The 16,073-nt window shown below is 36.8% G+C and overlaps 1 protein-coding gene across 1 annotated transcript in view; it reads left to right on the top strand.

The window, feature by feature from the left end:
* TRAPPC9 (trafficking protein particle complex subunit 9) overlaps positions 1 to 16,073 on the top strand; it is a 352,653-nt gene that overhangs the window by 10,245 nt on the left and 326,335 nt on the right. Inside the window, exons 3-4 of the mRNA XM_063131169.1 lie at positions 10,720 to 10,865; positions 11,625 to 11,753. Of these exons, the coding sequence (XP_062987239.1) occupies positions 10,720 to 10,865; positions 11,625 to 11,753 (275 nt within the window). The remainder of the gene's footprint in view (positions 1 to 10,719; positions 10,866 to 11,624; positions 11,754 to 16,073) is intronic.

Below are 16,073 nucleotides of genomic sequence, written 5' to 3'. Positions count from 1 at the left end.
CTATGGTGAAGCACACCAAAAGCTTTTCCTGCTAGTAGCCAGAATTAGACCCATAGTTGTCACTGCTTAGGTGAGCATATTTTGGAAATTCTGAACCTCTGTTCTTTAACAGTCTTTGGTAATTGGCTCTTATTTTGGGAAATGCTTTTATTTTTAGGTGGGATATAGGATTTTTTACATATACAAAATTGATGGCAAAAATGGAGACTTCTTTAGGAAAGCCCTTCACAGATGTAACTTGCGAGGATGTTAGACCTTGGAATGAGAGAAGAGGGACTTACTTAGGCCAACATCTTGCCAACAGCGTGGTGTACCGGTGCTAGAGTGTTGGACTGGGAGTCAGGAGATATGGGTTCTAGCTCCCACTCAGTCTTGAAGCTCACTTTGGACCAGTCACAGACTCTCAGCCAAACCTACCTTACAGGGTTGTTATTGTGAGGATTAAATGGAATGGAGGATTATGTATGCTTCCTTGGAGGCAAAAAGGCAGGATATAAATATAATAAATAAACAGTGTAATTTTCGGCATGGTATGGATGCTGCTTGGATACATCATCTGTAAAACAGCAACAGTCATACTTGCTTGCCTTCAAAAATGTCAATGGAAAACTGGAAAATATGAACTACTTCTGTGGTGCATTCAATAACACCCCCAACCTTGCACATCTGTGTAACATTTGTTAATGCATATGTCTGAACTCAGGTGTAGTCCATGAAACTTTGTCATAATCTATTACCTAAGATGTCACAAAATTCTTCTTGTTTTTCTTTTTTTAAAAGTTAGCTCTAGACACCCAGTTATGTTATGTTATGGACCACTTTCTCTGGTCCATAACATAACTGATCTGAGGGAGTAATATAGTTAGGCAAGGTAGCATTTGTGTTGCAACAGTCAAGGAATTCAATCTTCTGTAAATACACCACTTTGCTCACAGAATAATTAAACATTAAAATTAAAAATAAGGATTATTACATTAATAGCAATTAAAAGGATTTTCTGGATTATTCCATTTAAATGCTCCAAATGATGTGATGGTTCTTGCAGTTAGTTTGTGGCCTGTTCTAAAGTGGATTTTACTAGTGCACCACCACTATTTTCTTTTCTTGTTTACTGTTTCTTAAGAGAAGGAGGAAGGGAATGAGAGGAGAAAGAAAAGAGGTAGAAGAGATAATGTTGAGACAACATATGAAGCTTTATTATATTTACTTAAATCATTGGACCATCTAGCCGAATATTGTCTGTCTGACAATCAGTCTCCAAGGTCTCAGGAAGCATTCTGATCCCACCATGGCTGGCCAGGTGTCCAGGGAAAGCCCACAAGAAGGGCATGAATGCAAAAGTACCCCTCCCATTCGTGTTCCCCAACAACGTATTCATAGGCAAGGTAATATATAGCCAACATGACTAGGAGCTGTTGATACTCTTTTCATCCATGAATCCGCCTAACCCCCCTTTAAAGCCATCCAAGTTGGTGTCCATTTCTACATCTTGTTATAGCGAATTCTATAGATTAACTATGCACAGTGTGAAGTTTAGGGATTTTATTATATTAGCCTGTATATAAGTATTAATAGATAAATAATAATAAATAATATGGGTAGTGGGCATGTATCATTTTTCTTCTGTGATTCTCGGTTGTTCAACATCCTTTGATAACTGAGAAAAATAGTACAAAATGGTATTGTCTGCATACTTTCAAATGAGAAGTTTCATACTGAAAAGTATAGTTTTCTTGCATGGGTTATACATGTTGGTTCTATGCCCCCTGGCATATTCTAGATTGTGTGCTCCTTAATTGCTGGAAATTTAGGAGACATAAAAGCCTTCACATACAGCTGGATGGAGGTCACCAAGATCACCTTTATAACTAACTTTGGTCATTCTTCCATAGACATGAGTGATAGCCAGTTTTGTTGTTTTTTAAATGAAAGCTCGGGAGTTTAGGATTGCCCAAGTCTGATGACCTTAATTTCCTGATTGGCAATAACAGGGGACTATTTGAATTGAGCAATTGCTGAAGAGCCGGCACTATTGGCTCTGCCCATGGACTTACATCCATGTGAACAAAGACCCAGGTGAAGGGCCCTTCCTTAGCGTGAAGAGCAGCAGGTGCTCTACTGGAGTTATCGCCACTGTGCATTTGACTGCCATTTGCTTACGTCCTGTTGCAAGCATGGGAGTACAGTTGAAGTGTGTAAGAGCTGAAGAGAGACAGTTGCAGCTCTTACTGGGGAGGAAGTAGGTCAGCTGTAACTCCACAGCACATACTAATCAAGGTAATAGTATACTAACAGTGTTTTGTAAGGAGCAAAGTAGCTTCAATAGGGATGGGGCGCATTGTGGGGAAGTGATGGATTCTGAGCAGATAAATGGTCAAGGAGAGACTTAGGCTGTAGCTAAAGTTTATCCCAGGATCATCCCGGGTTCGTCCCTGCCTGAGCGCTGGATGCCCTGTGAGGTACTTAGATGAACAGGTTTGACCCCAGGACAATCCTGGGATAAACCTTAGGTCTAGCTACGGTTTTACTTTACTTTAATGTTACTTCTTGCCTTTGAAGTTTCTTTGCTCTTTTAAAAATGGTATTGTGACAATGTACTATATGTTAGTCTCTGACATGTAATTTGCCTCCCAAGAACCCTTTGCCTGTGTCCCAATTTATGAGAAAATGGCTGAGGTACATAATAAGTGCATGGGTAGTGGGTGTGACCTGGTTCTCAGCACAGCCCCTTGATAGTATGCATTTGGAAGCTGACTGTGGTCCCCAGACCTCCAATTGCTCACCCCTGTAATAAAATGATTTATTTAATTGTTATTCTGTTTTATTTTGCTTTGGAGTACTAAGGTGACTCACAACACTCAGAATATAGAATCTGGAAAATAGCACAGATTCATGCCTAAAGCCAGAATTACAATTGCTTATATAAAATATTTCCAGTACATTAATTATAGAGGAAACTTCTTTATTTATTTCTTCCTTTTTTTCTTTTTAAAGTCTTAAAAAAAACTATGTAAAAAACTAGTAAAATTACTACTGTTATATTATTGGGTATTAGTGATTATTATCTTTTTTCTTTCACATATGGCTATTGAAAACATACTTTAGGGGGCATTAAGTTTATTCACTTCATTAAATACTGAATGTGAAAATATGTTACTGAGATACAGGCAGCAGCAACATCCAGCAATAATGTTTTTTAATGCTTTAATAACACTAATGATCTGAAACACTTCTAAAACTTTAATTTTTGCATTATTTCTCCTTGGTATCATCAAATCTATACATTTTAGCTAATTCTTATGTTGCTGATTCTGTGATTACTAATGGTTTGGTTAAAACATGAACCTGCATCTTTTCAAATGTAATACTGCAGTACAATTCTTACAAGTAACCTTTTAAATCATCTAAAATCTTGTATTGAGATTTCTGTTTTAATTCTAGTGGAACTCCTTTTGTTTGGACAAAACTAGATTGATTTTGAAGGAAATCTTTGCATCGTTTTACTACCGTTCTCTATGCATTGATTTCTAAGTACTGTAGAGAGGCAAATAGGATGTTTGAGGAAACTCCATTTCATTGTCCATGTTTCAAAATGTGTGCAGAATGAGACTTCAGAAGGGCATAGGTATGGTTAATATCTGAGTTATCAAGAGATATCAGTGTATTTTCATAGATATTCCCGATATGTATATCTGTTCAGTTAGTAACTAACTTTTACTAAGCCCTCCCCGTTTATTTACATATAAAAAGCTACTCATCAAAATATAAATACAGATTGAATATAATTTAGCTAGCAGTACTTAAAATCTGAAAGTATTGCAATTTCAAATACTAATCTTGCATTAAGATTCCTTATAAAGTTTTCAAACTCCAGTTATCTAATTTGAAACATTGAAATGAGTCATTATTGCTTTCTGATTTTTAGCAAAATCCAATGTATATTTTTAAAAATCCGTTTATTGTCTGTCTAAAACATTGAGTTGTGTGACCCATTCACAGTATAGTGTAGTGGTTAGAGTGTCTGACTAGAATTGTGGAGATGTGAATTCAAATCCCTACTTAGCTACTAAGCTCACAGAGTGGCTTTTGGGTTAATCATACACTGTTAGCCCATCTTGCTGTTGGGTTATTGTGCCAGAACTTTTCTCTGTCTGGAACTCTGTTTGTGCTCAGAAACAAACACACATCACGCAGGTCTTACACAGCAGAGCTGGTTTATTTCTTTCAGGCTTCTGTGCAGTTCAATTCAGATCAGTTCAGATCAGCACACTGAGGCATACACAGAGAGCAGTGATCATAGAGCAGTGATCAGTTCCATTTTACATAAGTGAGAAACTATATACACATCTTACACAATTCTTATCTACATTACATACAGCTGTGATGAGGCTAACTTAGAATCTTGGCAAGGTTCCCAGAACAGCCTCTATCTCAAGGTAATTGCCCACAGATAGACTTTCTCTGTTTAACCCTGAGATAGCCATACACACACAATTTTAATGACTAAGCAAGTATTTCTTTTCATATACTTAACAGTCCTCTTCTTGCGCATGTTGTTTAAATTGTGTTACAATCTGAGACTCAGCTTTAAAAGCATCTCTTTGTGTTTTATTATTGATATTGGTTTTGTGAATAAATCAGCCAACATCATTTTAGATGGACAATATTCAAGCTTAATCTAGCTCTTCTGAATTATATCTTTTATATGAGAATAACGAACATCTACATGTTTAGTTCTTGGTTTACACTTTTCAGATGTAGCCATACTAATATATGCTTGATTATTTTCAAATATGGTTATTGGTGTCTCAATTTCTAACCTTAGATCAGCAAATAATTGTTTATACCACTCAATCTCATTATAAGCCAGAGATAAGCTGATATATTCTGCTTCTGCACTAGAGGTTGCTACACAATTTTGTTTTTTTGTATACCAATCAATCAAGGATTGATTGTAAAAGAATGCTGCTCTACTGGTAGACTTTTTATCAATTGCGTTAGCCCAGTCAGCATCTGCATAAACACAGAAATTTCTATCTTTGTGTGTAGATATTTCCAATTTGTAATTGATTGTACTTTTTAAATATCTCAATACACGTTTTATAGTTGTCTAATCAGTTACAGAAGGTTTTGTCATTTTTCTGCTTAAAAGATTTACAGCAAATGTAATATCTGGTCTACTTAGGTTTGCTAGATAAAGTAAACTTCTAATCACACTCTGATATTTCTGTATGTCTTCTATTTCAGTACTGTCTGTCTGATTTTGAAAATCAGTGACCATAGGAGTGGCAACAATTTTACAATTCTTCATGCTGTGTTCTTCTAGCAATTTTTTAATTTTGTTACTTTGTTCAATCAGAAATGACTTTGTGTTAGAATCTTTTGAAATTTGCATTCTTAAATAACTTTTTATTGAACTAAGGTCTTTTAATTCAAAATGTCTTTGCAGCTGGTTTACAAATGTGTTTTTCTGTTCTTTTTCATTAAAAACCAGTAACAAATCATCTACATAAATCAGCAAATACACTACATTTGAACTATCTTGTTTTGTGTACAAACAATGATCAGCTTTGTTTTGTTTAAAACTTATTTTGATCAATATATTGTCTAGTTTCTTATTCTAACACCTTGCTGCTTGCTTCAAATTATATATGGATTTTTTCAATTTACAAACTAACCTTGGATTTTTAACAAAACCTTTTGGTTGAGTCATGTAAATTTCTTCTGTTAAATCTCTATATAAGAAAGCTGTTTTGATGTCAAAATGAAATACATTCAATTGTTTTTCTGTTGTAATTTTTAACAAAAGTTTTACACTTGAGTATTTTGTTGTAGGTGCATAAACTTCTTCAAAATCTATTAGATATTTTTGAGCAAATCTTCTTGTTACTAATCTTGCTCTGTAACGTTCTACCTGTCTTTTTTCATTTTGTTTTACTTTGAATACCCATTTACAGGTAATGGCTTTGCGACCTTCAGGTAAAGGTACTAGCTCTTACGTTTCATTTTTTTCTATTGCTCTGATTTCTTCTGACATTGCTTCATGCTAGCCCTGAGCTTCTGTAGGTTCTATTTTTTGAATTTCTTCAAATGAAGTAGGTTCATAGGCTATTAGTAATGCTCTATGAGAAACCTGTTTGCTTTGGTATTCATCTGAATAACGAATTGGAGCTTTGCGTTCTCTTTCTGATCGTCTTGGCATAGTTACAGGCATAGTTTCTTCTTCTACAGTTTCTTCTCTATCTCTCTCTTGCTGAGATTGTTCAGGAATTTCTTCTGTTTCTACAGCTTTCTGTTCTACAGGCAAACTTACATACTGTTTTGTTTCTTGCATTTGTTCATGAAAAACTACATCTCTGCTCACAATTACACTTTTGTGATATGGAGACCACAAACGATAGCCTTTTGTTTGTGTATCATATCCCAACAGTTTACATTCCAAACCTCTTTGAGCTAGCTTTCCTGGTCTGTTTTCTTTCTGAACATGAGCAAAACATTTACTTCTAAAAACCCTTATATGTGACACTCTAGGTTTTCTTTTGTAAAACATTTCATATGGGGTTTTTTCATGTACAGAGTGGTAAAGCCTGTTTAACAAATAATTTGAGGTGGACAAAGCTTCTGCCTAGAACAGATTAGACAATCTTGACTCTTTCAATAGAGCTCTTAACATGTTCTGCAAGGTTCTATTTTTTCTTTCTGCAACTCCATTTTGAAATGGTGAATATGGAGCAGTAAGGTCATGTTGTATACTTTCATCACTGAGGAATTTTTTTAATTGGTTGCTAAGAAATTCACCTCTTTGGTCCGTTCTTAGATTAGCTATAGGTTCTTTAAATCTATTTTTATTCTACTTAACAAACGCTTTAAACTTTCCAAAAGTTTCACTCTTTTGTTTTAACACATACACAAATCTAAATCTACTGTAATCATCAACAATAGACAAGAAAAATCTGTTTCTTCTTTGACTTGTCTTAAAAGGACCTGCAAGATCTGCATGAATTAATTCAAAAATTCTTTTTGTTGTTCTCTCACTATGTTTTGGAATGTTTGACTTATGACACTTGGTTTCACTGCATACATTACATTCTACATAGTTAGAACATGGTTTGATTTTCACCCTTTCACACAATTCTGGAATTTTAGAAATTATTTTATAGTTAGCATGACCAAACCTTTTATGAGTCAAATGGATGCACTCTTGGTGTGGTTTGCAATTGGCTATTGTTTTTGTTGTGACTTTGCTGGCTACAACTTCATTTTTTGTACAAGTATTAATCACATACAAAGATTCTTTCATTATTCTTTGCATACACACCTTGTTTTTCTGTTTTATAGTACAATTTTCTTCAGTAAAAGAAACCTCATACCCCATTTCTGTTAACTGAAACACACTTAGAAGGTTTGTTTCTAATTCTGGTACATATAAAACACTTTGTAGTTCAACTCTTAGACAATCAAAACATACATTACTCACACCACAAATCTGGATTTTTGTTCTATTTGCAAGGGTAACACACTTTTGCTCTGAAGTAGAAGTTTCCAAGGTTACAAATGAAAGTTTGTCTTTTGCCATACTTATTGAAGCCCCAGAGTCCAAAAACCAAGGATTCATTGTCTCTTTGACTCTTGTTAGAAGACACTTCTTTGTTGATTCAGCTTCATTCATGTTGTTTTCTTCTCTCTACTTTGCTGTCAACAGCTTTTTCTTCTTCTTGTTGCAATCCCGCTTTAAGTGTTCTGTGGAACTACAATTAAAGCATTTCCTTGCTTTTAATGCAGCCACCACATCAGAAGATTTATGGCTTTGTTGAAATTCAGCCACAGGATGTTTAAAGCTCTGTTGTTTTGAAGCTTGTCTTCTTTCATAGGTTTCCAGTAGTTTTCCAGCTACATACTCGAGGGTTAAATTTTTCTCTTCTTGACTTTCCATCATGGTGACAACCGCGTCGTACGATGAATCAAGACTTGACAAAATCACATAGACTTGGTGTATAGTTGTAAACTCCATCCCTCGTGCCCTGAGTTGATTGAAGATTTCTCTCATGCTTTTCAAATGGTTTGACATAGACTCCCCTGGTTTCAGCTTCATTCCATACAGCTTCCGGGTTAGAATTACTTTACTGCTCGCTGTTTCTCTTTGATATACAGCTTGTAGCGCATTCCAGCACTCTTTTGATGTATTCAAAAACTGAATGAAGGAAATTTGAGAGTCTTCTACAGCTAATGCAATATCTGCCATTGCTTTTGCATCGTCTTTAAATCATTTAGCATTCTGTGGATCTGCTCTATCTGGTGGATCTTTTGTGACTACATACCACAGTTCAGCTTGAATCAGATACATTTGCATTTTGTAAGACCATAATGCATAGTTAGAGTCATTCAGCTTTTCTAACAATTGATGTAAACTAGACATATTAGCTCCTGCCATTTCTTCTGCTTTAGGAATTGGTATCTCACCGTCCTCCTGCTCAGAGTCTTCTTCAGAGTCAGCCGACTGAGATTTTTCTTCACTTTGCAGCACTGGCTTTAGCTTGATGTCTTCTTCTATCAACAGTTTTCTGTTTTAGCAGACTCCTGGTTCTGGTACTGCACCGTTCCCATCAAGTTCTGGTTCTTCTGCCTGGGTTAGGCTGGCGTAGGCTGGTCTAGGCTGGCGTAGGCTGCCTGGACTGGACTGGGCCCATAACCTTTGTTGGGTTATTGTGCCAGAACTTTTCTCTGTCTGGAACTCTGTTTGTGCTCAGAAACAAACACACATCACGCAGGTCTTACACAGCAGAGCTGGTTTATTTCTTTCAGGCTTCTGTGCAGTTCAATTCAGATCAGTTCAGATCAGCACACTGAAGCATACACAGAGAGCAGTGATCATAGAGCAGTGATCAGTTCCATTTTACATAAGTGAGAAACTATATACACATCTTACACAATTCTTATCTACATTACATACAGCTGTGATGAGGCTAACTTAGAATCTTGGCAAAGTTCCCAGAACAGCCTCTATCTCAAGGTAATTGCCCACAGATAGACTTTCTCTGTTTAACCCTGAGATAGCCATACACACACAATTTTAATGACTAAGCAAGTATTTCTTTTCATATACTTAACACTTGCTTCACAGGATTGTTGTGAGGGTGAAATAGTGGAGGGGTAGAACTATGTTCACCACCTTGAGCCCTTTGGAGGAAAGGTGGGATATAAATACAATAAATTATATTCTGTTCTCTCAAGATAATTGTCCTGGGTTTTTAATCCATAGGAGATTGAACTGATTTTAGTTTTGTATGTATTCTAAATTTATAATGTAGCATATGAAACAGAGCTATTTTTAATAATCTTTGTTATATGTCTTGGCACTGTCCAGGGTAAAAAGTCAGACCGTTGGTCCATTTATCCTAATATTGTCAACACTGACTGGCAGTGGTTCTCCAGGGTTTTAGGCAGGATTTTTTACAGCCCTACTTGGAGATGCCAGGATCAAATCTGTGATCTTCTGCATGCAAAGCAAGTTCTCTACTACTGAGCTTACAATATATGACCTTCAGTTTGTTCTTGTTGGGACTAATTTAATTTGCTCTGTACATACACAAGCTATATAAGCGCAGCAAACTATTCTGTATTATACCGTTGCATGAGGATAGCCATTTTTATACATCCTTTTTGTATTTTCTTTTGCAATTTTTCAGCCATAACCCACACATTCTATTCCCAAACCCATAAGGACTTAGTAGTACAAATGCCCACTTCTTTTTTTAATGAAGAAATACAAATAGGAAAGATTAGTAACAAAAGCAAAACTTTAAGCAAGGTTATCATTTTAGTGAATACTAATTAACCAAACCATGAAAATGTATGATCAGCCTATTCTTCAAGATCTGTATTTATTATTATTTTTGAAAAAAAATAACCAATTCCTTGTTGATAACTATCAGTACCTTCATTTCAGGAGAGAGAATGATCCCCAAATATCTTGCTATTTTAAATTCTATTTTCCCATATATGTCTCCTTAAGATGTTGTACTAAATATAACAAGATTCATTCTTTGCTTCATTTAGCTTTACTCTTTTAATACTCCAAAATACGATTTAAGTTTTGGCACTGTGTAAAACCAGAGTTGAATGCCACTGAACTGGACAGATGAACCACTCAGAATAAGTATCTCTGTCTTTTCTGGATTGAGTCTCAGTTTATCAGCCCTCAGTAGGTAATGGATGTGTGGTTTTAGTTTAACACAACATGCACACTGATTTTGGAACCTCTATTTTACGTTTCCTCAAATTCTCATAAGCACTCAGTTACATGGGATAATACCTCTGTTTGACAAGCCCAGCATGACATCAGGTCAATTAATGGCATCAAAAAAGGAATGGAACAGACAAAGTGAAATATCAGAAAGGGCATATAGAACTTTTGGGTGAAGTTCGCCAACACTTAACAATTGGTTGTAAAGACAGAACCATTGTTAGTATTACATATACAGGATGTGGGCTTGTTTCCATATGTTTGATTCAATGTTTTCCGATGGCAGCCGTCATTGCTTGTATTTTGCCCATTATAGTGAGTACATTGGTAGCTGGAATTGGTCTATTTGCTCATTGGCGAGGAGAAATGACTATACTCCTGTCAGTGATGGGTTAAATTAATAGAGGAGCGTTAAAAGCAAATGAATCCATTGCCTTTACTAGAACTAATTTTGCACTGTGTGTTTTGTGTTCTAGACATTATAAGAAGCGTTGCCAGGGTCGTATGCGAAAGCATGTCGGTGACCTATGTCTGCAAGCTGGAATGTTACAAGATTCTCTCGTACACTACCACATGGCTGTGGAACTTCTCCGTTCTGTAAATGACTTTTTGTGGCTTGGAGGTAGGAATGACTGAAAATAGAACTTAACTGTATTTAGAAAGCTTTGAGTCTCAATTCCTGGTGCCTATTTACTAGCTGCACTTAAGGGAAAATAATGAATATTTGAAGCCATATATTAACAAAAATAATTAATAAAAGTCAGAATAGAGATGACCCTAAAATTTATAGTAATTTGTAGTCCTCAGGGCTCAGCTAGGTTTTTGTGCTTTTGGTTTGATGCTGTTTGTAGCACACACCAGGGAACAGCTTAACTCCTATTTGTTCGTATTTTGCAGTTATTTCTTTGTTTTGTGTGCATTTTCTTTGTTTCTTAGTGCTGTCTTGGTTTTCTGGACTGAAGAATATGGAATAGGTAGAAATTTCTATCTACGAGATAGAAATTCATTCCCTAGCCTTGTTTCTCAGCATGAGAGGTGTACTGGAGTGAAACTTCATGACACCGGAGTGTGTGAATGATATTAGTGTGATAAGAGACTCATTGTCCTAATTGCTCTGTGAATTCACCTTAAGTAGTAGCACTTTTTAGAGACATAGTTACTACTTCCCTGTGTGTAAAATAAATACTTATAGCATTACTTCCTATGCTTGAACCTCCCCCCCTTCCTATGAAAAGCACAGTGGATGTTAAGATTGGTTTGGCAGTCCTTTGCAATTTTGTTTATCTGGGCCTGCCTCACTCCCTGTCTATATGCCTTATATATTTTGCAATTATGTGCATAGGATATTACAGCTATTTAAAATAATATTTTTTATCTGTAGCTGCTCTTGAAGGATTATGTTCAGCCTCTGTTATCTATCACTATCCCGGAGGTACAGGAGGTAAATCTGGTTCTCGCAGGGCACAAGGAAGTTCCCTTCCTGCAGAAGCAGGCAACAGGCACAGACCAGGTAAGCCATACATTTGATATTTGTGGTGGATTTTCTCCATAATGTATTTGGTAACTTAAATTTTTTGGGCAGCCTCTAGCTTTCATTGTGCATGTGTGTCTGTCTCTCTCTCCAACCGATGTAGCCTGTTCAAAGTGTGCCCATGCTGCATTTTAGCCTTTCATAAGTACATTTCGGACAGTACTCCAAGTAGCTAGCTTTAGAAAGTATTTATTTATTCAGAACATTTACCCCACCTTTCAAGCAGAATATTGCTCAAGGTGGCTAACGATAAAAAGAAAATTCATCAAAAAGTCAAACTAATCCTATTAAAAATACAAAATAAAAATAACATACCAAAGAAATCAAACAAACAAAATCACAAAAAACCACTAATCTTACCTACAGGCAGCAACAATTAAAGATATCCAGTTAAAATCAGCTCATTTCGCTTCCTGCTGAAAGTCATGAAAAAGGAGGAAAGGTAAACTTTTTGAGGGAGAGAACTCCGAAGTCTGTGGCTCAGTTCAGACAACATGTTTCTCAATGGTGGTTTTAGAACTCTATAGTGGAGTTTTTACACCATCGTGACACATTTTTTTATTGCATTTTTATACCGCCCAATAGCTGAAGCTCCCTGGGCGGTTCACAAAAATTCACAGATGCCTTAGTTATATTCCGATTGGATTACTGTAACATGCTCTATGTGAGGCTGCCTGTAAAGAGTGTTTGGAAGCTTCAACTGGTTCAGAGAGCTGCAGCCAGAGTGTTGACTGGGGCTGGTTACAGGGAGCATACAACTCCCCTGTTAAAACAGTTTCACTGGCTTCCAGTCTGTTTCTGGGCACAATTAAAAGTGCTGATTATGATCTATAAAGCCCTATACGGCTCGGATGCAGGTTATCTGAAAGACCGTGTTCTCCTTTATGAGCCTGCCTGTGCTTTGAGATCTTCTGGGGAAGCCCTTCTTTCAGTCCCACCATCTTCACAGGCGCACTGGTGGGAACATGGGAGAGGGCCTTCTCGGTGGCTGCTCCAGTGCTCTGGAACTCTCTTCCCAGGGAAGCTAGACTGGCTCCCTCCTTGATGTGCTTTCGGTGGCAGGCAAAAACTTTTTTGTTCCAGCAGGCCTTTGTTGATTAATTTGGGCTTCCATCTGTGCTAATGTCTTTTAAAATTGTCATGTATTTTTAATGTTTTAATGTTTTAATATTGGAATATGTTTTAAACTTTTGTATATTTTTATTCATAGGTTTTAAAATGTATATGTTTAAAATTTTGTAAGGCTGCCTTGAGGCCCAGTATTGGGCAAAAGGCGAGATACAAATAAATATAATAATGTGTTGTCTGGAGGGAAAACTCCACGCAACACACAGTGTAGATTTTTTTGGAAAACACTCCACGAAGAATATCCATGCTGTGCAGAAGAGAATTCTTGCACAACCATTGTGTTGCATGTTGTGTGGAGGGCTCCATAGAGTGTTCCGTTGTGTTGACTTTTCCCACTGGCTACAGAGTTCCCTGGCAAGAGCGGTGAAAGGAGGCAGTGCCACTCTAAGGGAACCACTGGGATTGGGTTGGTGGTTTTTTTCAGCAATGGCTGATGGGATACCATTGGGAGGATGAGAGAGGGCGGAGAAACTGTCAGTCAAATGTCGCAATAGATTTTACTCAATTCCACGGTAACCCACGGTCACACAACGGTGGAGATAGAACATGTTTTGGGGGGAGTACCACCTAAAAACTCAACAGTTGAGTGGAGTTTTCACACTGCATTGACTAACGTGTTGTCTGAACTAAGCCTATGTGTGGTCACGGAAAAGGCCCCTTCTTGTGTTCGTGCCAAACTCTGACATTGTTGGGTTACAGAGGAGCACTTCAGTTGTGGATCTTCATGGCTGGGTAGGGTTATGTTGGAGCAAGTGGTCCATCAGAAATGTGTATCTTTAATTGATTTATAACTTTGAAGGTCACCAGCACTTTATTTATTTATTAAATTTCCGTACCACCCAATAGCTGAAGATCTCTCAGCGGTTCACAGAAATTGAAACTACAAAATTCAGCATAAAATACAATATAAAATATAATGGCTTAAAACTGTAGTATAGAAGTGCAATATTCATGAATCATTCCTTTATAGTTAATATTGTATATACTTAATTTCATATACTAAGTGTGTTTCAATACTATTTATGCAACCCCTGATTAGTGGACTCTAACGGAACATATTACTTTTGTGAATTATGCTTATGGAATACTTTCTTAGTATGGAAATTATGCAGAACACTTGTTAGTCGCTATCTTATTATTTATTTATTTATTTATTTATATAGCACCATCAGTGTACATGGTGCTGTACATAGTAAAACAACAAAATAGCAAGACCCTGTGCCGCATATGCTTTTGTGAACTGCCCAGAGAGCTTCAGCTATTGGGCGGTATAAAAATGTAATAAATAAATAAATAAAATAAAAATAAATAGGCTTGAATTTATAATAATAAATTCTAATAAAATTGTAATAAAACAGTAAGAAAGGGAAGGTACCAGCCTTTTCCATCACGGTGTCTTCTAGCTATTTTGAACTACTACTCCCATCAGCCTCAGTGAGCATGGGTAATTTTCATAGGATGGGAGTTGAAGTACAAAACGTCTGGAAGGTTCCAGGTTCGAGAAGGCTGCTGTGCACATTTACTTGGGGCAAAAAGCCCCATTGAACTCAGTGAGCTTTTCTTTTGAGAGGATGTGCATAGAAGTAGTCTGCTAGGGGGCTACAGAACCTGTAAACCATTTTTAGACTTGAATTGGAAGAGACACTTCTGCAGGGTGTGCAGCCTATTTTTTTTCTTATAACTTGTATTTGCTTCTAGCCTCGTCAGAGAGGAGATTGCTTCCATTTTACGTTCTCATGGTTATTTTTATAACATTTTAAGGCAACGCTGCAAATCATTACAGTGCAACGTGTCACCAATGACTGTCTGGTTGCCTTCTCCTCTCTTCCTGATCCTCAGGCTGCTGTTACTCTGAGTGCTTGCCTTGAACCCAGGAGACAAAAGCAAAAAGAGGCAAAAGAAAGATCTCTATGCCCTTCTTTCCCCACCCGCAGACCAAAAGGAAGATAAACCCATGTCTGATACATGGTCTCTGTCTTCCTTGTATATGTAGGCCTGAGGAAGTGTCAGTGGAAACATTCTTGTTCTAGACAGACACAGTGTATGTTCACTATGCTTAAAAGTCTGCTTCCGTTTGAGGCAGAAGGGCATGAGATAGCTTTGTTTGCAACCTCACAAAGAATGGGTAGTGTGAGCAGCTGGCTTTGTGTTCCTATATGTTAAACAGAGGACACCACTTGCCAAATCACATGTGTAGCCAGACTTTTTTATCTTGATTAAAATCCTCTAATGAGTATGTATTATTAATGCTCTAAAGTGCTTTACGTACATGATCTTGTTGTAAGGATTACAACAACCCCGTAAAGTAGACAATGAGGCGGAGAGGAAGTTGCTTGCTTAATGCTGCCTAGTGAATTTGTGTCCTTAATGTCCAAACTGAGACTTCCTGATCCATAGTGTACCGTGCCATCCTATGTAGGTCTACTCAGAAATAAGCCCTATTGAGTTCAATGAGGCTTACTCCCAGGTTAGTGAGCATAGTATTCCAGCCTTAGTTTCTTACCCACTACATTATGGACGTTTGCGTCTTTATAAGAGAGTACACATGCCTCCTTGTTTAGGAGGGCAGTTGCTACTTGCTTCATGAGTCAGCAAAACAAAATGTTTTTATAAGAGCGAAGGCTAAACTTAAAATTGATATGATTTTAACCATCCTTGCAGATAACTCTACAAAGGTTATTAGCCTCTTCGTCCACAAATACCTATGTCAATCATTTGTAGCACATTTGTAGCGTGTCTTTTTTTATATTTTTAAGATATGCTCTTGTATCTTAGGAAGATTTAAATCTCTCTTCTATCTCACAGTCATTTTGCTGCTTTGTTACATGGGAGCAATTCTTAATCACTGCAGGCAACAAGACAAGTGAGCTATTTACAAGCTTGGATTTCTGCTCTTACTTTAAAGTAGGAATTAAACCTTTTGAGTTTTTAGGCAGAGCTATAAATATTTATATTAATTAAAATATCCTACCTTTCTTTCAAAAAGAAATCCAATGTGACTAACAAAAAAAAAATATTTGTATAATATTATTACTATTATGCCTCAAACCTGCAGCTAGCACAAACTATTTTAGACTCAATAAGATGACTCAAACAGAAGAGAATGAATCAAATTGTCCTTGAATAATTTATTATGGTTTCAAGACAGATCAAGTGATTTTAAAATATTGT

Source organism: Elgaria multicarinata, chromosome 7 (assembly GCF_023053635.1).
Source record: "Elgaria multicarinata webbii isolate HBS135686 ecotype San Diego chromosome 7, rElgMul1.1.pri, whole genome shotgun sequence".
Classification (NCBI taxonomy): Eukaryota; Metazoa; Chordata; class Lepidosauria; order Squamata; family Anguidae; genus Elgaria; species Elgaria multicarinata.
Note: the sequence above shows the minus strand (reverse complement) of the source record. Positions and strands in the feature narration are given on the sequence as shown.